Below are 25,081 nucleotides of genomic sequence, written 5' to 3' on the forward strand. Positions count from 1 at the left end.
TTGCTGGCTGCTACGTTTCTATTCTAGAAGGCCTGGAGGCACAGCAGCGAAGGGACGGTGAATGGCACTGTGGGCAGTAGAATGTGTTTGCGGCTGCAAGCTCTACGCATTTTGGGCCCGAGTTTGCAGACTAAGGTCTTTGCTCTGTGGATCCATAGCTGGGGGCCCCCTCCCGCAGCTCTGTCTTTGCTCCTGCCCCACCCCTGGGGGGAATAAGGGAACCTGCTCTCCAGCCTGAGCAAGGCACTGGGCTCCTCCTCAGACACTGCTTTATTTAACCCTTTCAACAGTGGGCTTGGTTCCCTCCAAGCCTACAGTACTTTCCCCATTATTCTACGCAGCCAAGAGGCTTGGTGGATTGGTTTCTAGCATAGCATACCAGCCCCGACACCCAGGCCAGTCAACGAGAGCTCTCCTGTGGATCGGACACACATCACTAAAGACAGTATTTTTTAACTCAGTGGGGCAAAGGTGGAGATGATGTTAGGACTGGTGAGTAGAGGTACCACTGTTCCTGGAATCCAGGCTCCCTTTACCACTGGGCTCACTGTACAGTGCTCGCAGGGCTGTTTACTTGGCTTATACCACCAGCACTGTGCCCGTGATCAGAAATCTTTTGGCAGTTATGCTGTAGGCACAGGAGGACTTTTCCAGTTCGAGCTGACTCCCACTTCTTAGGTTGGTGTAACAAAACCAGTGATCTGGATGCAGAAGGAAGAGTGTGTGGACCCAAGAGAAAACACCTGAAAGTGGGAAGATCACTGGGAACCCGGTGGCTCAGTCATTATCAGTCATGATCCTGGGGTCCTGGGATCGAGCCCCGCATCGGGCTCCCTGATTGGCAGGGAGTCTGCTTCTCCCTCTGCCTCTGCTCTTCTCCCCAGTTTGTACGTGTGCTTTCTCTAATAAATAAATAAAATCTTAAAAAAAAAATAAGCGGGAAGAGTACTGGAATTCGAACCAGAATCCTGACCCTCCAATTAGCCTTCTGACATGGGGCCCGTCTCTACGCTGCACTGAGCACAGCTTTGCTCATGGATGTGAGACGGGGAGCCGCACCCTGGCAGCTCACTCAGTTTTGTGAGGCTCCAGGATGGTCAGTGCTGGCACAGAGCAGACCGCAATGTACTAGAAGAATCCCCCACTGGCATTAGTGCCCCTCCAGGGGCATCCTGAAAGTGTGTGGGCATGTTTTCAGTTGTCTCGGGGCCTGCAGACTGCCACTGGCATTAAGCGGGCGGAGGGAGGCGGGCGATGCCAGTTCTGCCCGCCTGTGCAGGATGATTCTGGATAACGAAGAATCGGCCCATAGCATGTCATGCTGGACATTCATCTGGATGGAAATCTGTTCCAAGTCAGAGTACAAAACCCAAAGACCAAGTTTGTACAGAAACAGGAAGTACACAAACCAGAAGGCTCTGCTTTGCACCCAGAGAGACTCACAGTCGTATCACATGGAGATCGATTTAATGACCTTTCATCCCCCCTGCTGATGAAACATATTAGAAGACTGGAAACAGTCTCACAGTGGTAACAGATATAATTTCACAATTAGAAATGGCAAATTGCACTCACCATATGTCCCTGTGGTCTGCAAACTTAATACGTGTCTTTACACAAACCAAAAAACTCATTAACTTGAGACGCGAGTTTGTGGCCGTACATCAACTCCGTTCTGTCACCTTCTCGACTATCATCTGCGTTTAGAATTCTGCAGTTCTGGCTTCAGAACAAGGACAGTGCGTCTGGAATTTCTTTTTACTGTCCTTGACAGTTTCTTTCAAACAGAAAACGTAAGAAGCTCTCATCAGAAGGGGCGGGGTTCTGTGGACACGGCCTCGTCATTCGAACAGGTGGAAGGGCTCCTCGGGAAGGGAAGGAGGCCGGCCCTCCGGCCTGCTGCGGGAGAACACCCCGGCCTGCTGCGGGAGAACACCCCGGAAGCGGGGGTGAGGGGGGGGGGCGGCCACCAGTAAGGCACCAGCTCGGGGAAACAGGCTGAAGGTATTTCTCGCGAATAAAAACAAGGTCGCAGGTTCTCCAGCGGCGGCTACGCGGGCTCTTGTTTGGCTCGCTTGGGCTCCGGCGGTTCTCCGGGCGGCGAGCTCTTCCTCGTGGACATGCTCCGGAGAGAACGCAGGCTCTGCACCTGCTGGAGCCGCCGGCCGAGCTCCTGGCGACAGGCCTGCTGCACCGTCTCCGTCTTCTTTACGTCCCAGCTCAAGGCAGCGGCCAGCGCTCTGGGGTCTTCCTTGGTGACCAACTGCGGCAAGAACAAGAGCCACTGAGAACCATGACCTCTGCTCGCAGGCTCCCGGGAGCTTCTTTAGGGGAACAAGACCAGGCCGCACCAGCCTGGGCTATGTCCTGGCGCGGAAATGGCAGCGTTTGCATTTGGCGGCCACAGGCCTTTTCTTACCCTCCAACACCGCCAGGAAAGGATCTCTGGAAAGGCAAGTCCTCCCCTTACAGGAAATGTAGCCCAGTGCGAGTCCATAGGCTTCCTCCCTCCCAGCGACACTGGGGAGGTGCTTGGGACAGGGACGAGGATGAAGAACGAGAAGTGGCATCCGGCTTCCGGTTCCATGGCTGTGGAGCCAGCACAAGAGGACCCCCGCAGGTGCGCCTTTCACTACATCCCGCGTGTGCCTCACTGCCCACGGATTGTCCTCCGGGGCCGACAGAACCAGACACCTGAGCCCTGCCATTCCTCCCTGTCAATGTTTGCTCACTCCATAGCCCGCCGTGCCCCAGAGAATAATGTTTGACGATCTGAGGGAGTGCACCCCGTTTTGCTCAAGCCATGTGATATAGAGATGCTTTGCAAACGGGCAGCTGTGAGTCAGGGTCTGCAGAGGTGGAAAGCGCCCTCGCACGCGCCTCTGGAGGGCAACACTGCACCCCCGGGGGGAGTGGCTCGGTGCAGCTCAGGGTCCCTGGTTCTCGCCCACCTCCAAATCCCGGCTAGACAGACTCAGCTCTGGGGCCGGCTTCTCCTTCAGCGCGGTAAGGACCTGGCCAGTAAGGGTGACTCCGGATGAGCTCTCACGGTTAGTGCCTGCATCGACTGCATCCATGTCATCACTGAAGCTGGCACTGGACTCTGCAAAGCAGACGTGACGGAGACGGCACACGGTGTGAGTGCACCGCCGCACACCCAGCAATCAGGCAGGACGGAAGCAAGTCATTTCATTTCAGGACACCAGCAGCTGCGGCTGCTCGCCTGTCTGACCCTCTTATAAACCCCGGTTCTCTCCCCAGGAAAGGCTCTCTAGGCCTTCGGCCCTCAGGGGGACTCCCCTGGCCAGTGGTTCCTACCTTGTTGCTTTGACAAGATGCTGCCCTCCTTCTCCAAAGCCTGGAGGTAGAGCTCCAAGAGCTGCTTGGACTGACGGGCTTCCTCCCTCTGGTCAAGCACCTGCTGGAGGGTGTTCTGAAGCCCCTGCACCGTGATGCAACTTTGGCAGAGTTCCTGAGCCAGGTCTGAACACGGAACATCAATGAGGACCTAATGAGCAAAACAGACTTTAAGAAACCTACAAATAGGGGCACCTGGGTGGCTCAGTGGGTTAAGCCGCTGCCTTCGGCTCGGGTCATGATCTCAGGGTCCTGGGATCGAGTCCTGCATCGGGCTCTCTGCTCAGCAGGGAGCCTGCTTCCCTCTCTCTCTCTGCCTGCCTCTCCATCTACTTGTGATTTCTCTCTGTCAAATAAATACATAAAATCTTAAAAAAAAAAAAAAGAGTAAATATGCTTCCACTTGTGTAATATAGGGGAGGAGAAAATATACTTGTATTTACTAGTATATAAAATAGCCCTAGAATGGGAATCTGACAGATCGGTTATCTCTGGGAAGGGAAATGTAGTGGCTGGGGCAGGAGTAAGATTTTTCACGTACGCCCCCACCCCAGCACCCCCTCCCATCCCCCTCCCCCACCAGGCCAGGCAAACAGCTTTACTGAGATATAATTCACACACCTCACAATTCACCCATAGGACGGGCATACCTAGGTGGGTTTAGTATCTGCACAGAGCTGTGCAGTCATCGCCGCGATCCAGTTCAGAACATTTTCACCACCCCGAAAAGAACTGTACCTACTAGCAGTTACTCCGTTTCTTCTCCAAGTTCCCCCAACCGCAGCCCCAGGCAGTCCACTCGCCTACCTTCTATCTCTATGGATTTGGCTATTCCGGCCCCTTCACAGAAATGCAATTATAAATCTGTAGTCTTACACGTCTGGCTTCTCTCACGTAGCACAGTATTTTGAAGGCTTGTCCATGTCACAGCGTGTGTTAATCCGACATTCCTCTAAGGGCTGAATGACACGCCACTGTGCGGCTCGGCCACATTGGACTCAGCCGTTCATCAGTGCCTGGCGTGTTTCGGATGCTTTCACTTCTGGGCTACCAGGATAGCTTTCCATACCCCTTGGATTTTGAGCCATGTGACTGTATTCATAGTATTTATTCAAATATATAAGCTTCTAAGTTTAAAAATGACCAAAGCCACTCCTTGAAGGGGCCTCCCCTGACCTCCCCATCTAGACCGCTAGCCCGGCTGCTCTCGGCACACTGCCCCACCTGCTACCCCTCTAAGATGCTTCCCTCCATCAGAATTCTGGGTCTGGCTTGTTCACCACTGCACCCCTAGACAGGACCCTGCCAGGTACAGGGCAGGGGCTCAAGAAATATTTTTTGGAATTAACACATACTATTTTTATCCCAGTTTTACTGGACAGGAAATATAGGCAAAGAGGCTAAGTTACTGGCTCAAAGTCATAGTGAAGGAGCTGAGATTTCACTCGGTTCCTCTCAACTCCATGCTCTGGTGCTACGGCCTTAACTCCCCGCCCCCTCCGTGAGCCTAAATAGGTCTAGTGGGGCCTGGACATCTGAATTTTCTTTTCTTTCTTTTTTAAGATTTTATTTATTTATTTTGAGAGAGATGGAGAGTGAGAGAGCAGGGGAGGGGCAGAGGGAGAGAGAATCTCAAGCAGATTTCATGCTGAACACAGAGCCTGATGTGGGGCTCCATTTCACCACTGTGAGATCGTGACCTGAGCCAAAATCAAGAGTCGGACACTTAACTGACTGTACCCCGCCAGGCACCCCTGAGCTTCTGTATTTTCTACTCTAGGTGCGAGAATTAGAAAATGAAGAGTCTTGGTTGTCACCAAAGTAGCGTTTGAAAATTAAGAAATAATGAAATTATTCTGGCAAGATGCATGGAAACTAAGGGGCTGGGGGCAGCGGAGGCCGGGTGAGTGTGGCTGCGGGCTGTGGAGGGGGCTTACCTGGAGGTCTTCCTCGGACAGGAGGATGATGCTGGACAGGTCCTCCTTCAGCTGCCTGGCCACATGCTTCCACTTCAGCCCTGCCCCGCTGTCTGTTTCATCCACGTCAAAGGACTCTTGGGAAATCCACGCTGTGCCTCCATCTGACATGGGGGGAAGCCAGTCACAGAGAGACCTGAGGTGCTATGTTCACCTCCTCCTCCAACACACAGGCCTCGAGGATACTGTACGTGCTTCCCTGACCATTTAGGATAATTTCAGTGGTGAAGAAGAGCCTTTCCTCAGGGGTTCAGAGGAAAGCCAATCCTCATCTAGGACCCCGATTTTCCCTTCTTGTCCACCTTCGATTTTTTCCTGTTTGAAACTGCTCTGTATCCTTCTTACGGAAAGAAGCCACTTTAAACCTGATGCACGATCACGCACACCCAGGACCCTGCCACATTTCCCTTTAGGTGGGCTGTATTTCTGCGTGCACCTTGTTTTTGTACACAAAAACGTTCATTGTCCGCAGCACTTTCTCCTGTGCTTGGGGTTAGTCTCATCCTTGACTGGAGCAGCTGTAGCCACTGTCTGCTGTCCCTGGGGCTGAGTACAAAGGCGACTGGCAGAGCCACTGCTGGAGGGTGACTTCCTCAATTTAGCGGCATGGTGGCTGTCTCCAATGGGGACATTTCTTAGCCTTTGATCCTTGCTCATCAATATTAGTCCCCTTTGTATCTCCAGTGATGATGATGGTGTAACACTTACTGAGAGCTTTCTGTGGATCAGGCAAGATCTACAGGTTTTTTTTTATCAGTGGTTCTCTGATTCACTGGGAGTGATTTTGCCTCCCCCCAGAAGACATTTGACAATGTCTGAAGGCATTTTTGGTTGTCACAAATGGGGTAAAGAGATACTGCTGGCATCTAGCCGGCAAAGGCCAAGGTTGCTGCTCACATCCAATGGACAGAACAGTTCCCACAACAAAGAATTCTTCAGCACAAAGTGTCAATAGTATTGTCGAGAAAGCCTGGTTTGGTATATACTATGTTCTATCAGCCCTACCACACCTAGGAGAGAGAGGTACTACAATTATTACCTCAGTAAGGTGCTAAGAAGTTAGGGAACTTGCTCAAGGTCACATGGCTAGGAAATAGTACTCTGGAGTGAATCTGGACAGCTTGACTCTGCCTGGATCTCCCTGACATGCCGCATTTTAGTTACTGTTGGTCTTTCAGTTATTTGAGAACCGGGCCCACGTCTCATTCATCTTTACTCCAAGACTCTGCACCACGCCGTGGCAGGCAGAAGGGGCTCCGTAAATGTTAGCTGCGTAAATGCTGAACCAGACAAATGGCAACTAGGCGTCTGTGCAGTAGAACGAATCACGGTGGATGCTGTATTGTATAGATGACTTCATATGTGGCCAGGGTTTCTTACCTGAATTGCTGTATGCCCACTTCTCATTATTGGCCAACGCTACAAACTTGGTATTGGAAGGTAAACACAGGAAGTAATCGTCATCATCCACGATGGTGCCGTCCTCTGCCAGAACCAGGGTGACTGGAGCCAGGGACTTATCAATGGCCAGAATGTCACAGGCTAAGAGGAATAAAAAATTTGGCAATTGACAAAGTATCCATAAGGAAATTACATCTGTCCCTGTACTCTCACTAATATATGCTCCCAGAGCATAGCAGAATTCCTGGTAGTTAACGTAACTACAACAACAACTAAAACTACTGGCAAATATACCACTTACTACATGCCTGGTACTAAGTGCTTCTCGTATACAGTATTCTCCTAAAAATCCTCTAAGTATGGATGATTGTTATTCCCATTTTACAGATGTCAAACCCAAGGCTCAGGGAGGTTCCGTAACTTGTCCAGAGTCACACAGTAAGTATCAGAGCTAAGATTTAAACCCCACAGACTGACTCTTGTAGCTTCTCTACCTCCACATTAGAAGGCCCTCACACATCTTTACTTGAAAGATGGATTTGGTTTGAAAAACAAAGCAAAGTCTGATTTGATTCCATGGGAACGGGCAGTCTTTCATTAATTTACTCGGTGGTCATCTTAAATTCTCCTGTGTCAAAAGTCAAAAGAAAGAAAGAAAGAAAAGAGAGAAAGGAAAGTAAAGAAGGAAAAGGAAAGAAAAAAGAAAAGAATAGAAAAAAAGGGGGCTCTGGGTGGCTCAGTGGGTTAAGCCTCTGCCTTCGGCTCAGGTCATGATCTCAGGGTCCTGGAATCGAGCTCCGCATCAGGCTCTCTCTGCTCAGTGGGGAGCCTGCTTCCCGCTCTCTCTCTGCCTGCCTCTCTGCCTACTTGTGATCTCTCTCTCTGTCAAATAAATAAATAAAATCTTAAAAAAGAAAAAAGGAAATGCTTTGTGTTCTTTGAAGCATTGATCTCTGCATCCTTTCTAACCTACAGGAAGGCACAAGAGAAGCAGAGGTTTGTATCAGTAGCGTCTCATCTTTATTGTCACAGGGCAAGAGGCTTGTCCAGGGAGGTCTGTACCTCCCATTTGGTGATGACAAAGTCTAAAATGCGACTGGGATGAGAGTGAGCAGCAAAGTAGCCACGAGAGGACATATATGGTTGGGCAGTGCTGTCCAGCACCCGAATAGAACCGCAAGTCTTGCCAAGGCTGAGCTCCAGAGAACACAAACACTTAACACAAGCTTCTGTGCCCAACGCATCCAGCTAATGCACTCAAGGGGAACTAAAACGTAAGCACCCTAACGCCCAGAAAAATATATTCATGTTGGTATGGCAAAAGCCATCTCACGAAAGCATCTATAACGCTTTGGCTGCTCCTGGGTCTCTGAAAGATTCCTGTCTGGTATCTTGCGGGTCTTGGTGACTCTGAGAAAAAGCACTGAACACTGACATCCCCTTTGACTACATTCCTGGGGACCGCTCGGCTCACACCTTTAACCAGTAGAACTTCAGTGGATAAACAATCCATTGCTACCGGCTCATAATACATGTAAGTCATGTAAATGCATCATCTGCTTTGAGAGTCCCAAGGATCCTGTAAAGCAGGGCTGGAAATATTAGACCCATTTTGCGGATGAGAAAACTGAGGGTCGCGGGCTGCTTAAGTACAAGGTCAAGCGGCTAGTCAGTAGTGTGGGGCCAGACTCAGGACTCGGGTCATTCACAGCACCTGCTCCTTGCCTGGAACTCCAGAATGGTCTGCAGCATTTCCCTCCTGGCCGCACAAGTGCCTGCCAGAACTGACGGTGCAAAGGCGCTCCCACCCCGCCCGGGGGCTCAGCTGGGGGCGCCAGGATCACCGCAGGGAGCCCGGGAGGCAGGAATACACCCCGGGCTGGGTCTGGTCCGAGATCTGAGTGATTTTAGGCAATGCACCCAAGTCCAGTCGGTCTTAATTTGCATATTGCTTCCCGTCTACCTTCCCACCATGAGGAGTCTCACACGAGATAATCGCTTTGAAACTTGTCAATCGCTGTGCCCACGTCGGTTATTTCCGTCCCAAGTCGCTCCAGCTGACCCGGCTTCGCCCCTGCCAGACATCCTCACCCGGGCCGGCTCCCCGCAGCCACAGCCCCCGCCCCGGCCTCGACCCCGGCCCCCACAGCCTCCGCCCGCGTCCCGCGCCCACCCTTCCTCCTCAGCTCCTCGAGACAGGAGGCCGCCACGCCATGCTGCTCTCGGCTGTGGTTGCGGCGCAGCAGACAAGGCTTCAGAGCCCGGGTCTCAGTCTCGGCTTCCCCGACCACCTCCATTCTCTTCAGGGTGGGACCTGACTGACTCGGGGAAGTCAGGGAGGTTCGGCGCGGCGCCCTCCTGCCTCCCGCGGCGTGCCGGGAGATGTAGTTCTCTTTGCGGCAAATCACGCGTACCACCAAGGCACGCCGGGAGATGTAGTTTTAGTTGCGGCTAATCACGTATGGCTTCGGGGGCGTGCCGGGAGCTGTAGTCTCTTGGTTCGAAGCCTACTTCGTTATGTGGCTCAGTTCGGCCCAGGGGAGTGTTTTTGTACTTTATATTTAGGAGTTTCAGTACCGGGATCAAAATGAGGTCAACAGGGATTTATTTTGCATAATGAAAGACACGCATATATACTCCCTTGTGTTTTTAGGGCACTCTTGTTTACATATATAGATGCAAAATGTTAATATTTAAATGGAACAATCTGTCATTGTACTGTATTAATTTGTTTTTCCTCTCCAAACTGAAAAGATCTGTAAGATGTCCCAACTTTCAGGATAATCTGAAGGAAGTCAGTTTAAAAATTGATGACTGTAGTTTTCAGTCCTGCTGAAAATGTAACAGAGAAGCACAAGATACATTTCCACCAGTTCGATTCCCTGCTTTAGCTGTGCAAATTGGGTTGGGATCAAAGCAGGTGCAAATTGGGTTGGGATCCCGGAACAAAATGCTTACACAACTAGATTAAACATTAAGGTCTCAAAGAAAGCAGAGGGGAAAGGGAAAATGTGAACCGCATCACAGTTTGAGATTGTCCAGATGCTGCTTGGCAATAAATTTATCTTCATTCTAATACTGCTACTTACCCACTCTGAAAAATTAAACATTAAAATAATAATAAAAAAATCAGGGGCATCTGGGAGGCTCAGTGGGTTAAGCCTCTGCCTTTGGCTCAGGTCATGATCTCAGGGTCCTGGGATGGAGCCCTTGGGGGGGGGGCTCTGCTCAGCAGGGAGCCTGCTCCTCCCCCCTTGCCTACTTCTGATCTCTCTCTCTCTCAGACAAATAAATAAATAAAATCTTAAAAAAAAAAGTTTCCTCCTTTAAAAGTGGGGGGATATTATGTAAACAAGAAATAACCCATATTCATCGAGTCTCTTTCATATTTTGTTTATAAGAAAATAAGATATCTCCTAAAGAAAGAGTAGGCATTTAAAACAGCTTTTGGTAGGGGGAATTGTTACTTGAGGCAACCGTTTTGAACACTCCATAATCAATCACAAAACACAACTGCAATACGAACTGAGTTCTAATACATGCAATCTTTTCGTGTAATTTTATAGTTAGCTTAAAATCTAACTACTATAAAGTAAGAATGTGGAAGCCTATCCTCTCCAAAAAAGCTCCATTCAGCGTTCTCCTAATAGATCTGCAAACCTTTATCAGACTCCTATCTCCAAGATGCTGTAGTTGTGTGTGCAGGAGCTGAGTCTTGGATCTTTTTATTTCTAGCGGTTACCAAAGTGCCTGGCAAATAGTAGGCATTCAACAAATGGTACTGAACTGAGCCTAAATTAATTAATTTCCAAGTTTCTTCCCATTCATTCATTTATTAAAGACTTTGTGAGTCCCTGCCTGTACCCAAGGCATCGTGGGGATGGGCAGAGATTTAATTCAATGAGAATAATACACATATAAAAATGCAAAAAGGACGGACTTAGGATCTCCCTGGCCAGCGGAGACCTAGTAGCAATAGCGTGAGGTGACCCAGACGTGGGAGTTCACTCTCCTCCCTACGTGCCTGCCATCGACCAGCTCAGTTCCGGCTACTTCGGTCTGGGCGTGTGTGCGAGAGCGAGGGCGCTTGGGAGAAGCCTCGCCCAGCGGCGATAGATTAGTTAGGCCTCAGAAAGATGGCGTCCTCGGAGCAGGCAGAGCAGCCGAGCCAGGTAAGGGGAGTGGGACTGCCCTGCCGTAGTGGCGGGGACCCTGGCTGGAGGGGGCGCTCGGCGTGCGGCTGGCAGCCGAGCGGGGGCCCAGAGCCTCCGCAGCGAGTGGCCCCGACCTCTTGCCCCCTCCTGGGCCCCGCCCCTCCTCAGGTCCTAGCCGTCCGGCCCCTCCTCCGGTGACCCCTCTTAGACCACATTCCCGAGCCCGGGCTCGGGGGCACCGCGGGCCCGCACTTCCAGCCTGAGGGCCCCTCAGGCCCCACTTGCGCTTGGCCGGGACGGTGGCAGGACGCTGGAGAAGCCTCCAGCCCTGAGCCGTAAGGGCCCCTGCTTGAGAAGATAGGGGTGAGAGGCTCGATCGTTCTCGGTTGTCCGCTCCCAGGAGGGCCCAGACTCCGGCAGGGTTCCCACTTTCCCACAGCCTCAGCCTCGCTGAAGTGGCCCCACTGCCAGCCTCTCTGTCACCTTTGCGCGTTCCCTGCCAAATTGGAGGGTCGGAAATGTACTTGGACCCTCGCAGTGCGTTGGTAGGAAAGGGACTCACTTGTAAACAACAGACGCCACCAGGCTTTTGGTTGAGGATCCGTCCTTGCTTCCCAGAGTTTGGTTTTCTCCGCCAAAGGACTCCGTTCTAGCTTTTCAGACACCGATTCAGCTAACTCCCATTCCATTTAGGGGACCTTGAGGGCCGGTGCTCTTGCCTGTACGTCTGCTGTCGGGAAGCAGTGGATGATAAGGCCTAGGAAAGGATTTGAAATTCAGAGGTGGAGTGGGCTGGAGTAGACATGGATGGGGTAAGCGGTACCTAGCATTTACTGAGGGTGTGCTGTCATGCTGGGGACAAATTAACGTTTATGGTTGTTTAGTGCTCATTATGACCTTTATGAAAATCAGGCTGTTAACTGCCATTTCACAGAAGTGGATGCTTAAGGTCTGTAACATGCCCTAAATCATGTGTCTGATTGGGTCTGGATTTAAACCCAGATGTGTGACTCCACTAGTTACCACACATGCTTACATTTAGTTAGGATTAGACAGAGGAAGAAGAAAATGGTTCCAGTCTGGACTTCATCATTCACCTCCCACCTCCTTGAAACCCCTGTAGACTTTTCATAGGTTACTGGTATTTTCCTTCCTTGGGAGAAGAACACTGCTTAAAGTTTCTTACTGTTATATTCTTCATGATAAGTCTATTACAGGAATAGCACTTAAGAGGAGCTGTGTGTTCCCCAGACCAGCTTCTGTTAGCAGAGTGCCTGGTTCAGAAAGATGTCTGGATTGTAAATTATGGGAAATAACTGAGACTGATTCTGGCCTTCTCACTGTCAGAAATTTTGGAGTGTAGGAGTGTCTCAGAGGAGGGGGCCTTCTTTCTTGCCTTCTACCTCTTAGCTTGCTCAAATGCTGAGGCTTCTCAGAATCTAGGCCTTTCTGAACTGTTTTATGTTAGGAATGTTCACAGGCTGAGATTAAAGGGGTCTTCAGTCCTGATTCTTCTAGGACTTTTAATTTGCCAGTGCTGTGAAGGCTACTAAAACGCTTGCCACTTGGAACCATTGTAGTGCCCGAGGATTCCTTTGGTTCTGGAAATTGTCCTCTCTGTATGTGTAGAAGGGATCTAAGGTCCTTTCAGAGGGTTTGGCCAGCACTTGTTTGGTTTTCAGCTCTGCTGCTCCTTTGCCCTCCTTTCCAAAGCTGGTAGAGATGGGATTGCATCAGAATACGCTGGCAGTCTCTGGAGAATTTGAGGTCCTCATGCCAAATTCTGTCACTGTCTAACAATAAGCTGCAAGTGCACACTTATGAAATGAACGAACTCTTTTCAGCAGTTGCTTGTCATTTTATTTTCAAGTCCTGATCTACTTGGCTTCCCATTCCTCCAGTCAAAGCGGAATGGAATTGAAGGGACTATTTGGATGATTCCCTGCAAACCTGGTCTGTAAGAAAGAACACATTTTGCCTTTGGGGCTGAGTCAGTATTTGTTTCATAGAAGGTCTAGGGGTGGGCTTTGTGGCCTCAGTCACTCATTTTGAAAGCTACAGGGTGATACCCAACCCTTTCTTCCTTTGAGAGACAGTGTAGAGCAGTGGTGTGGGCTCCAAAGCCATCCCTATTGGCTTAGAATCCTAGCCCCACTACTTAACAGCTGTGTGATCTTGGGCAAGGTACTTCTTTGGCTTTAGTTCAACATCTGCACAATAGGAATAACACCAGTGCCTATCTCAAAGGATTTCTCTGAGAATAAAGAAAATCACTTAAGCAACCAATTAATTAATTAATTAAAATATTTATTTATTTATATGATTTTATTTATTTATTTGACAGACAGAGATCACAGGTAGGCAGAGAGATAGGCAAAGAGAGAGGAAGGGAAGCAGGCTCCCCCCTGAGCAGAGAGCCTGACGCGGGGCTCGATCCCAGGACCCCAGGATCATGACCTGAGCTGAAGGCAGAGGCTTTAACCCTCTGAGCCACCCAGGAGCCCCTATTTTAAAGATTTATTTATTTGAAAGAGAGAATGCACACGTGTGCATCAGCAGGTGAGGGGCAGAGGGAGAGGGAGACAGAGCCTCAAGTAGACTTCCCACTGAGTGTGGAGCCCGATGGGGACTTGATCCCACAACCCTGAGATCATGACCTGAGCCAAAATCAAGAGTTATATACTTAACCAATTGAGCCACCTAGGCGCTTCTAAATTAACTTAATTTTAGAACAGTGCTTGACATAGTGTGTTATCTGTTATTATTGCATTCATTAAACTCTGGATTTTCACTTGCAAATGAGAAATCTTTTTTCAAGTCTTATAATGTTTTTTGGGGGGCATGATTTTTTACATATTGCCTGCCAGCCCACTGAAGTTCTTCTTTTATTTGTTTTGGAGTAATTTCCTTCCAATTTAAAGGAATATCCTGAATGTTGGTGTTTATTCCAGTTGTCCTTTGTGACTTTTAGAAATCAGTAACATACTTGCTTTTTTTCATAATGGTAGTCTTTTTAGTCTTTCTTCAGGATGGTGTGTTGGAGTTGGAAGTCAGATTTATTGCTTCCTACCCTTGTTGTTTTCTTCATGTTACTCTGGTGTGCATGGTTGATCTTACAAGAGGCCCTTCTAGTCTGTATGTGGTGTGGCCCATAGGAACAGGAGCTGTTATCCCTGTTTCTGTACTTCCCCGCCAGTTGTCTTCAATGAAGAGCAGAAGCATGGTTCAGTTTGATTGTTTAGTGGGTTACTGACTATTGAGTCTGTTACAGAGCATAGATTTCAAATCTGTCGAGATTCCCTGGATGTAGTATATTCGGGACTGAAAAAACCCAGAAGCAGGGAAGGGAGAAGAACACAGTGAGGACAGTAGGGAGTAGAAGAGCATGACCGTGTATCCTGACAGACTTTGAACTCGCACTCATGCATATCGGACCTGTCACTCCACCTCTCTGACCCTGTTTTCCCCTTTGTAAAATAGCGATTACCCTGCAGGGTTGTTCTGAGGGTCAACTGAAATCGTGGACGTAAAGAGCATCTGCTTCAGTCGGTGTTCAGTCTGCGTTGGTTCCCTTCTCCGAGAATCTATGGGTAGTTTTAGAAATCTGCTGAACTCTTGAATCACAGGAGTTCAAACGACATACTTTCCCCCTCACCTTTTTTCTATTTTGAAAAATTTCCAACCTCTAGAAATGTTGAAAAAATTATACAGAGAACTCTTGTAAAACTCCTATGAAAACTTCAAGATACACTGTTTACATTTTGCTGAATTTGCTTTATTTCTGTCTCTTTACATATATTTTTTTAAAGATTTGAGGGTGAGTTATGGACATCATGGTATTCCATCCAAGAATACCTCACCTTGTCATAAGAGTGAGGTTATTCTCTTATATAACCGTGATACCATGATCACACAAGAAATTTAGTATTGAGGGGCGCCTGGGTGGCTCAGTGGGTTAAAGCCTCTGCCTTCGGCTCAGGTCGTGATCCCAGGGTCCTGGGATCAAGCCCGGCATCAGGCTCTCTGCTCAGCGGGGAGCCTGCTTCCTCTTCTCTTTCTGCCTGTCTCTCTGCCTACTTGTGATCTCTGTCAAATAAATAAATAAAATCTTAAAAAAGAAAAGAAACTTAATATTGATAAAATCTTATTTACTAATACAGTGCACATTCAGATTGTCCCAATTAAGAAAAATCCAAATGCAATCAAGAAATAGGGATTGCATTGATTTTTCTCTTTCATATGCTTTAATCTAGAATGATCCCCTAGTCTTTAAATTTTTTCTTTTTCTTTTCGTTTTTTAACTGAAGTTTAACATAGACTGAGAAAGTGTACAAATTATGAGTCCGGCCTAGTGAATTCTAACGGTGAAAATACTTGTGTAATCAATACTTACAGTAAGAAATCAAACATTACCAGGACTTCAGAAGCCCCTCTGGTGTCCCTCCTGTCCAACCTCCTAAAAGTTGCCCCCATCGTGACTTAAAATTCATACATTAATTTAATAGCTTATTGAGTGACAAAGTCCTTATGGCCAAAAACTTTACTGTGGAATTCTAAGAGGTGTGTTGTGGTCAGTTTAATGAGTTTTGACAAATGTATATACCTGTGTAACCACCACCACAGTCAAGAGCAAAATAATTCCAATTTTCCTAAGTGTCCCCTTATGCTTTGTCCCAGTAAATCCTAGCCTTTGGCCTCAGGAAATCTGAACTACTTCTGTCATATTGATTATATTTGTCTTTCCTAGAATTACATATGAATGAATTCATAGTGTTTGTGTTCTTTTGTGTCTCACTTCTTTTGCTCAGAGTAATGTCTGTGAAGCCTACATTGTTGTATCAGTAATTCGTTATTATTATTATTATTATTGTTATTTTTTAAAGATTTTATTTATTTGTCAGAGAGAGGGAGAGAGAGTGAGCACAGGCAGACAGAATGGCAGGCAGAGGCAGAGGGAGAAGCAGGCTCCCTGCCGAACAAGGAGCCCGATGTGCGACTCAATCCCAGGATGCCGGGATCATGACCTGAGCTGAAGGCAGTGCTCAACCAAGTGAGCCACCCAGGCATCCCAGTAATTCATTATTTTTTTATTAGTATGTAATATTCTCTTATATAGACGTACCACAATTTGTTGATCTGTTAGCCAGTTTATGGACATTTGGATTCTGTTAATTATCTGTTTCTGCATAACAGCATTACAGCAAATTTATATAAATTACCAAAAAGAGCACACATTTTTTTGTTTCATTTTTTGACACAGTTTAGCTGAGTCTGACAAGACAAGAAATCAAGGTGTCTGCTGGGGCTGTGATCTCATCTGGGTCTTGGCTGGGGAAGGATCTGCTTCCTAGCTCGTGTGGCTGTTGGCAGTATTTAGTTCCTTACGGCCTGTGGACTGAGGACTTCAGTTATTGGCAGTGAGCCAGAGGCTACCAACTTGTTTTTTGCCACAGGGGTCTTCCTAACATGGTCTCTTGGCTTCTTCAAAGCCAGTGAGGAAGAGAGTCTCTTAGCAAAATGGACATTATAGCCTTACATAGTGTAACCACATACATGTAGTTATGTTCATCCTGTCATGTTTGCCATGTCCTATTGGCCAAAAGCAAGTCACAGGTCCTGCCCGCTCTCAGTGGGACCACACAGGGGCAGAATACTAGGAAGTGGGGGTCCTGGGAATTACCTTTGAGTCTGTTCCCGTACATGATTGGTTCTAGTGGGGCTGCTCTGAATACTCATGTATTCTGAGGAGATATATTTTCATCTTTTTTGGTAAAAACTTAGGAGTGGAATTGCTGGGTCATAGGGTAAGTATATGTTTAGTCTTTTATAATAAACTGCCCAAGTGTTTTTACACAGTTGTACTTTTTATTCTCACCAGTAGTATACAAACATTCTACTGTCCTACATCCATACCCACACTTGGTATTGTGTCTTTTTAATTTTAGCCATTCTACTGAGTATGTATTCAGTGGTATTTCCTTCTGGTTTTTTTGTGATGACTAATAACATTGGGATCTTTTCATGTGCGTATTGGTAGAGACTGGGGTTCACCCCCCCATATGGATATAACTTATTCCAGTATTATTTCTTGAACAGGTTAGCCTTCCTCCATTGAATTATCTTGCCACCTTTGTCAAAAATTAAAAAATTGGGGGCACCTGGGTGGCTAAGTCGGTTAGGTGTCTGCCTTCAGCTCATGTTGTGATCCTGGATCTAGTCCTGGGATTGAGCCCTACATCGGGCTTCCTGCTCAGCAGAGAGTCTGCCTCTCCCTTTGCCCCTCACCCCACTCGTGCTCTCTCTCTCTCTCTCAAATAAATAAATCTTTTTAAAAAATTTCAAAATTGGGGGCGCCTGGGTGGCTCAGTGGGTTAAGCCACTGCCTTCGGCTCAGGTCATGATCTCAGGGTCTGGGATCGAGTCCCGCATCGGGCTCTCTGTTTAGCAGGGAGCCTGCTTCCTTCTCTCTCTCTCTGCCTGCCTCTCAGTGTACTTGTAATTTCTCTCTGCCAAATAAATAAATAAAATCTTTAAAAAAAAAAATTTCAAAATTGTATATACATAAGTCAGTTTCTGAGCTCTGTTTTGTTTATTTCTATGTCTCTCCTAATGCAAATGAAATGCTGTCTTGATTGCTGTAGATATATAGTAGATCTTAAAATCAGGTAATGTAATGTCTTTTGACTGATTTTTCAGAATTGTGTTAGCTTTGGTCCATGGCATTTCCATACAAATTTTCATTTCATTTCATTTCATTTCTTATTATTTTTAAAGATTTTATTTATTCATTTGAGAGAAAGAAAGAAAGCATGAGCAGGGGGAGGGGCAGAAGAAGAGGGAGAAGCAAACCTCTGCTGAACAGGGTGCCCGACACAGGGTTCGGTCCCAGGACCCCAAGATCATGACCTGAGATGAAGACAGACGCTTAACTGACTGAGCCACCCAGGCACCCCTTCATACAAATTTAGAATCACTTTATCAATTTTTTTTTTAAGATTATATTTATTTATTTGATAGAGATCACAAGTAGGCAGAGAGGCAGGCAGTGAGAAAGGAGGAAGCAGACTTCCAGCGGAGCAGAAAGCCTGACTCGGGGCTCGATCCCAGGGCTTCTGGGATCATGACCCGAGCCGAAGGCAGAGGCTTTAACCCACTGAGCCACCCAGGTGCCCCCATTTTATCAATTCTTTCAGAAAAGCTTGTTGGAATTTTTGTTGGGATTGTGTAGAATCTATAGATCAGTTTGGGGGGAGAATTGACATCTTGGCAATATTGATCTTTTTTTTTTTTTTTAAAGATTTTATTTATTTATTTGACAGACAGATCACAAGTAGAGAAGCAGGCAAAGAGAGAGGAGGAAGCAGACTCCCCACTGAGCAGAGAGCCCAATGTGGGGCTTGATCCCAGGACCCTGGGATCATGACCTGAGCCGAAGGCAGAGGCTTTAACCCACTGAGCCACCCAGTCACCCTGTTGATATTGATCTTTTAATTCATTAACATGATACATGTCTCATTTAGGTTGTCTTTTATTTTTCTCAGTAGTGTTTTGTAGCTTTAAGTTTGTGGGTCATGTACACATTTTATTAAATTTCTCTTCTAATATTTCATATTTTGGCATGCTGTTTATGGTTGTCATGTTAAAATTTCATTTTTAATTGTTGAATGCTAGTATATAGAAATAAAGTAAAATTGTATCATTATTTACAATAGTCATACTATGGAAACAGCCCAAATGTCCATTGATAGATACATGAATAAAGAAAGTATGATATATATTTATTTATATGTACATATATGAATATATATAATGGAATTTTTTTTTAAGATTTTATTTATTTACTTGAGAGTGATAGAGCAAGCACTAGGGGCAGAGGGACAAGCAGACTCCCCGCTGAGCAGGGAGCCGGATGTGGGGCTCCATCCCAGGACCCTGGGACCGTGACCTGATCAAAGTGTTGAAGGCAGACACTTAACTGACTGAGCCACCCAGGTGCCCCAATATAATGGAGTATTAATTCAACTATAAAAAAAGAATGAAATCTTGCCATTTGCAACAACGTAGGTTGAGCTAGAGAGTATAATGCTAAGTGAAATAAGTCAGAGAAAGACAAATATCATATAATTTCATTCATATGTGAATTTAAGAAATAAACGAGCAGAGGGAAAAAAATAAGAGAGACAAACCGAGAAACAGACTCTTAACTGTAGAGAACAGCCTGATGGTTGCCAGAGGGGAGATGGGTGGGGGGATGGGTGAAGTAGGTGATGGGGATTAAAGAGTGCACTCATCATGATTTAAAAAATAATAAAATAAATAAAATTGAGTTTGTATATTGGTCTCGTATCTGTAACCTTGTTACACTCACTTAAAATTCTAATAGCTTTTTTGGTAGATTATGTGATTTCTCTGTAGATGATCCTCTCATCTGCAAATGAAGATAGCTTTACTTACTGCTTTCCAATTTATATGCTCTCTAGGACTTCTTATACAGTGTTAAGAGGAGTATTGAGAATAGATTTTTTTTTTTTTAAGATATTTATGTATTTATTTATTTGCCAGAGAGAGAGGGAGAGATCACAAGTAGGCAGAGAGGCAGGCAGAGAGAGGGGGGAAGCAGTCTCCCCACTGACCAGAGAGCCCCATGCAGGGCTTGATTCCAGGACCCCGAGATCATAACCTGAGCCGAAGGCAGAGGCTTTAACCAACTGAGCCACCCAGGCGCCCCAAGAATAGATATTCTTGCCTTATTTTTTATCTTAGAAAATTCAGTCATTACATTTAAATATGACATTAGCTCTAAGTTTTTTTTAAGGTGTCCTTTATCAAATGGAAGAGATTTAATTTTTTTCAACTTTTTGATTTGTTGAGTGTTTTTGAAAAAAATATGTGTTTTGACTGTTGTCATGTGCTCTTTTGCTATCTGTTGTTCCTATTGTTTTCTTTATTAATATGATGCTTCATGTTGTTTGGTTTTCAAATGTTAAACCAACTTACTGTTTGTAGAATAAATCCTATGTGGTTAGGATTTGTTATCCATTTTATATATTGCTGGATTTGGTTTGTTAGTATTTTGTTAAGGGTTTCGTCATTTATGTTTGAGAGGTATTGATTTGTAGTTTTCTTTTGTGTGTATGAAATCTTTGTCTAGTTTTGGTATTAAGGTAATGTTGCCCTCATAGAATGAATTGGGAAATTTTACTGTTTTTTTTCTTTCTTTTTTCTAAAATAGTTTGTGTAAGGATGCCTGGGTGGCTCAGTTGGTTGGTTCACTGCCTTCAGCTCGGGTCATGATCCCAGGGTCCTGGGATCGAGTCCCACATTGGGCTCCTTGCTCAGCAGGGAGCCTGCTTCTCTCTCTGCCTCTGCCTGCGTTTGCTCTCTCTCTCTCTCTCTGACAAATAAATAAATAAATAAATAAAATCTTAAAAAAAAAAAAAGTTTGTATAAGATTGGTTGTATTTTTTCCTTAAATGTTTACTAGAATTCACCACTGAAGCCACCTGGACCTAGAATTTTTTTGTTAAGTTTCATTACATATTAATTTCTATTTTATTTTATTATTTTAAAAAATATTTTATTTATTTATTTGACAGAGAGAGAGAGATCACAAGTAGGCAGAGAGGCAGGCAGTGGTGGGGAGGGGAAGCAGGCCCCCTGCTGAGCAGAGAGCCCAAGGCAGGGCTCAGTCAAAGGATCCTGAGATCATGACCCGAGCCAAAGGCAGAGACTTTGACCCACTGAGCCACCCATGAACCCCTATTTATTTATTTTTTATGATTTTATTTATTTTGAGAGTGAGGGAGCATGCGAATAGGGGGAGGGCAGAGGGAGAGGGAGAGAGAATTTCGGGCAGACCCTTTAAAGGTCATGATCCTGGAGTCCTGGAATTGAGTTCCGTATCAGGCTCTTTCCTCAGCAGGGTGTCTGCTTCTCCCTCTGACTTTTTCCCCCTCTCCTGATGGCTCCCTCTCATTCTCTCTCTCTCAAATAAATAAAATCTTTAAAAAAACCCCTAGAAATGGATAATAGAAAAAAAATCTGGAAAGATCCCAAATGTTTGGAAATTAAACAACAGATTTCTAAATTATGGGGGAAAGAAGAAATCATAGGGAAGTAAAATATTCTGAGCTGAACAAAAATGAAAACAATATAATTTAAATTTGTGGAATGCAACCAAAGCAGTGCTGGGAAGGAAATAACATTTTGAGTACCATACTAACTTTAGAAAATATGCTAGAGAAATAAGAGCAAATGAAACCCAAAACAGAAGGAAAGAAATAAATGAGAAATTCTACACGTTGCAAAAAACATGGAATGCTTTCAGATTTGCATGTCATCTTTGTGCAGTGGCCATGCTAATCTTCTCTGTGTTGTTCCAATTTTAGTATATGTGCTGCTGAAGCAAGCACGTACTTTATTTTGTATTTATTTTTGAAATATATTTTCACTGGATATAGAATTCTAGGTTGACACGTTTCCCTTCAGAGGCATTTTAAAGATACAGTGCTATTATATTTTTTATTTGGGTTGCATATCTTCTGATTAAAGTCTGAATTCATTCTTGGTCTTGATTAATATTTGTAGGTAATGGTTTTCTTTGTTTTCTGGCTGCTTGTAAGATTTCTCCCTTTTCATGGGTTTTTAGCAGTTTGATTGTATAGTGCTTTAGAATGCTATGTGTTTGCTTTGCTTAGGATTTGTTGAGCTTCTTGGATTTTGGAGTTTGTAGTTTTCATCAAACTTGAAGAATTTTCATCCATTATTTCTTCAAGTATTTTTTGTTCTTTTTCTTTTTTTCTCTGCCCTTCATTTTGGTCAGTTTCTGTTGCTGTGTCTTCAAGTTCACTTACCTTTTTTTCTGCAGTATCTAATCTACTGTCATTCCCATTTGGTGAAATTTTTATTTCAGATACTATATTTTCATCTCTTGAAGTTCTACTTTTGTTTTATGCAATGTATTTCTCTCCTTACTATGATCCTGTTTTCTTTTTCTTTTTTTTTTTTTTTTAAGATTTTATTTATTTATCAGAGAGAGAGAGAGCGAGCACAGGCAGACAGAGGCAGAGGGAGAAGCAGGCTCCCTGCCGAGCAAGGAGCCCGATGCGGGACTCGATCCCAGGATGCTGGGATCATGACCTGAGCCGAAGGCAGCTGCTTAACCAACTGAGCCACCCAGGCGTCCCTATGATCCTGTTTTCTTTTGAGTTTTCTTTTTATTGAGGCATAATTGACATATGTCATATTAGTTTCAGGCATGCGACATAATGATTCAGGTATGTATTTTTAGAATTGCATTAAGTTCTTTTTTTTTTTTTTTTTTTTTTTTTTTAAAGATTTTATTTATTTATTTGACAGAGAGAAATCACAAGTAGATGGAGAGGCAGGCAGAGAGAGAGAGAGAGGGAAGCAGGCTCCCCACTGAGCAGGGAGCCCGATGTGGGACTCGATCTCAGGACTCTGAGATCATGACCTGAGCCGAAGGCAGCGGCTTAACCCACTGAGCCACCCAGGCGCCCGAATTGCATTAAGTTCTTGAATAAAGTTATGACACCTGTCTTAATGTTGTCTGTGAATGATTTCTTCTAATTTTTCTTATTATTATGGATCATACTTCCCTGCCTTTTATCTTTGAGATTATTATTATTTTTTAAAGATTTTATTTATTCATTTGACAGAGATCACAAGTAGGCAGAGAGATGGGTAGAGAGAGAGGAGGAAGCCGACTCCCTGCTGAGCAGAGAGCCTGATGTGGGGCTTTATCCCAGGATCCTGAGATCATGACTGGAGCCGAAGGCAGAGGCTTAACCCACTGAGCCACCCGGGCACCCCCATCTTTGAGATTATTGATTGGGTGCTGGATGCTGTGAATTTTTACATTGTTGAGGTCTGGATTTTGTGGTCTTATTTTGAAGAGTGTTGAGATTTGTTCTGGTGGGTAGTTGGGTTACTTTTGGTTCATTTTGATCCCATGAAGTCCCGTTTTTAAGCTTTGTTAGGGTGGACCTAGGATGGCCTTTACCCTAGGGGTAGTCTGTCCTTCCCCTACCAGGCTGTGGTCCTTCCAGGTCTCCACTGAGTGCTCTGACCGAACGGTGAGGACACCCCGTTCTGGTGCTCATGGCTCACGAGGGCCTGTGAGGGCTCCGGGGGCCATTCACCTCACGGCTTCTTCATTGCTGTTTCTCAGCCTGTGGAGTTTCACTCTGTGCTTGCACACATGTTGCTGTGCACACATTTACTCAGGGAGCTTCTGTGAAGGTTTCTGGAGCTCTCTTTTGGCATAGCCCTCTCCTCTCTGCAGCTCTGTCTTACAACTTTGAGCTGCCTTAGCCTCCCTGAACCCTAATCTCTGTTTCCTCAACTCCGCAAGAGACTGCCATGCTCTGCTGGGATTCCCCCCGCCCCGCCGACCCCATTCCCCTTCTTCGTCGGAAGCATGCCTCTTGGCAGAAAACCAGAGTGACCGTAGGGTCATATCATTTGTTTCTGTTCTGTCTGGACTCAGTACTATCCAGTGTCTACAAACAGTGGTGTCCTGTATTTTGTTTAGTTTTCTAATTGTTAACAGTGGGAGGTTAAATCTGGTCCCAAACCCCATCACAGACAGAGCAGAAGTCTGTTGGTTGATTTTGAGCGGAGAAGCGAGAGCATATACCTTCTATCTGCTCATCTCACCCTGAACGCAAGGTGGTGATATTTTTCCCATTATTCCCACAGGTGGGGAGACTGAGGTTTGGGGAGGTAGAGCAGTAGCCCCACCGTCACTCACTTACTGCCGCCAAAGTTCATGCACTTGCCTCGGTAGCAGCGCCTCTCAAAAAATAATTGTTGAATTGAACCTTATTCTTCTCTGCAAAGAACTACAGGCCAGACTGGCATAAGACGTACTCAGAGTTACCCAGCCTCAGGGCAGACCTGGGACAGGATGTTCAGCCAGGTGCTCTGACCTGAGCTGTGTGTGCCATCGGTCTTTGTCGTGCTTCAAGGTCAGCACTTGGGCACACCTCTGGCTGGGGGAGGTTGGCGCCTGGGCATCAGGAGAGAGAGCACCTTTGTGCCTATCAAACCGGGAGCATCTCTCTACCACTGGGTTTTTTTTTTTTTTGTCTGTTTGTTTTTTTAAAACAGTCTTACGCCGGGCGCCTCGGTGGCTCAGTGGGTTAAAGCCTCTGCCTTCTGCTCAGGTAATGATCCCAGGGTTCTTGGATCAAGCCCCACATTGGCTCTCTGCTCAGTGGGGAGCCTGCTTCCTCCTCTCTCTCCCTGCCTCTCTGCCTACTTGTGATCTCTGTCTGTCACATAAATAAAATCTTAAAACCAAAAAAACCCAGTCTTATGCTCTTGCTCTTGTGGCCACACTGAGAGGGTTTTCTGTGTTAGAGCCGTTGTCGTAGTGGTTTGCTGAGGTGGGCGGGGGCGAGATCTGATTATTACCGTTTTGAAATTATCGTCTGCGTGCAACATGGAAAATGAATTAGAAGAAGCCAGCCAACATGGATGTGGGTGAACGGTTGCGAAGGCTCTTGGCAACGGTCCAGGGAGGAGATTTTGGAAGCTTTGACCAAAGTGATGGCAATAGAAGTGGTGAGAAGTGGACGGACTGATTGCATGGATATTTAGGAAGGAGTGTTGGCAGGACTTGATAATGTGTTAGCTCTGGTGAGTGGGAGAGGAAGAGCTGTCCAGAATGGTCCTTTGGCCCCGGGTTTGTGTATTTTGCTGGAAGACTGCCATTCTCGCAGACAGGGGACACTGGAAGAGCACGTGTGGCAGAGGGAGAGGATCGGGAACCTGAGGAGGAACTTGTTGAATCCAGAGGAGGCCGGAAGGCGGCTGAATGGAGAACTCGGACGGGGTCAGGGCTAGAGGTCCTAATGCGGGAGGTTATTCCTGCCCACGGGGAGCCTTAGGAGGGAGCCAGCAGGGTGGGGGAGGGGAGGCAGGGAACAGGAGCGCAGATTCCCTGAGACTTTCCACTTGGTTTCATGCGGGCTGACCTCGTCCTGGGACTTTGGATGAGGAGAGAGAGTCCTTCTTCCAGCAGAGTCCTTGTCATTGTGCTATGTGCCAGCCATTCAGGGGCAACGGGGAGCAAGGAGATCTTTGGGGACCTTCTGTGGACTGGACTCTTTCCTCTCCCACCTCCCCCCCCACCCCAACAGGAGGCCTGGCACTTGCCATCTGAGTGAG

At 46.3% G+C, this 25,081-nt stretch overlaps 2 protein-coding genes and 1 non-coding gene across 5 annotated transcripts in view; 1 reads left to right on the top strand and 2 right to left on the bottom strand.

The window, feature by feature from the left end:
• Nucleotides 1-1,450: 1,450 nt before the first annotated feature.
• Nucleotides 1,451-9,125, bottom strand: DFFA (DNA fragmentation factor subunit alpha). 2 transcript variants are annotated; one of them, XM_004741515.3, is made up of 6 exons: nucleotides 8,908-9,125; nucleotides 6,714-6,875; nucleotides 5,295-5,437; nucleotides 3,319-3,508; nucleotides 2,952-3,103; nucleotides 1,451-2,263 (listed from the first exon to the last, which is right to left on the bottom strand). In XM_004741515.3, the coding sequence occupies exons 1-6, from the start codon at nucleotides 9,029-9,031 to the stop codon at nucleotides 2,051-2,053; spliced, it is 984 nt and encodes a 327-aa protein (XP_004741572.1). In that variant the 5' UTR covers nucleotides 9,032-9,125; the 3' UTR covers nucleotides 1,451-2,050. The 2 variants fall into 2 exon arrangements, 1 of the variants encoding a protein (XP_004741572.1); XR_198635.3 differs by having other exon boundaries at nucleotides 2,170-2,263; nucleotides 2,420-3,103.
• Nucleotides 9,126-10,805: 1,680 nt separating this feature from the next.
• The window catches only part of PEX14 (peroxisomal biogenesis factor 14), a 139,504-nt gene continuing 125,228 nt past the window's right edge, over nucleotides 10,806-25,081 (top strand). For both annotated transcript variants that reach the window (XM_004741514.3, XM_013049145.2), the window contains exon 1: nucleotides 10,806-10,906. In XM_004741514.3, coding sequence (XP_004741571.1) covers nucleotides 10,871-10,906 — 36 coding nt within the window. In that variant the 5' untranslated portion in view covers nucleotides 10,806-10,870. The remainder of the gene's footprint in view (nucleotides 10,907-25,081) is intronic.
• On the bottom strand, nucleotides 21,194-21,300 carry LOC123387498. The gene has a single exon (XR_006601935.1). It is a non-coding gene; the product is annotated as a U6 spliceosomal RNA (small nuclear RNA).

Source organism: Mustela putorius, unplaced genomic scaffold, assembly GCF_011764305.1.
Source record: "Mustela putorius furo isolate JIRA1106 unplaced genomic scaffold, ASM1176430v1.1 tig00003853_pilon_pilon_pilon, whole genome shotgun sequence".
Taxonomy (NCBI): Eukaryota; Metazoa; Chordata; class Mammalia; order Carnivora; family Mustelidae; genus Mustela; species Mustela putorius.

Bases quoted from the DNA above. Each gene is read 5' to 3' on its own strand.
- DFFA (XM_004741515.3), bottom strand. From the start codon at position 9,031: ATGGAGGTGGTCGGGGAAGCCGAGACTGAGACCCGGGCTCTGAAGCCT. The intron at 5,438-6,713 runs GTAAGAAACCCT...CCCCCATGTCAG, and splicing joins GTGGGCATACAGCAATTCAG to ATGGAGGCACAGCGTGGATT. The intron at 3,104-3,318 runs GTAGGAACCACT...TCTGCTTTGCAG, and splicing joins CATCTTGTCAAAGCAACAAG to AGTCCAGTGCCAGCTTCAGT.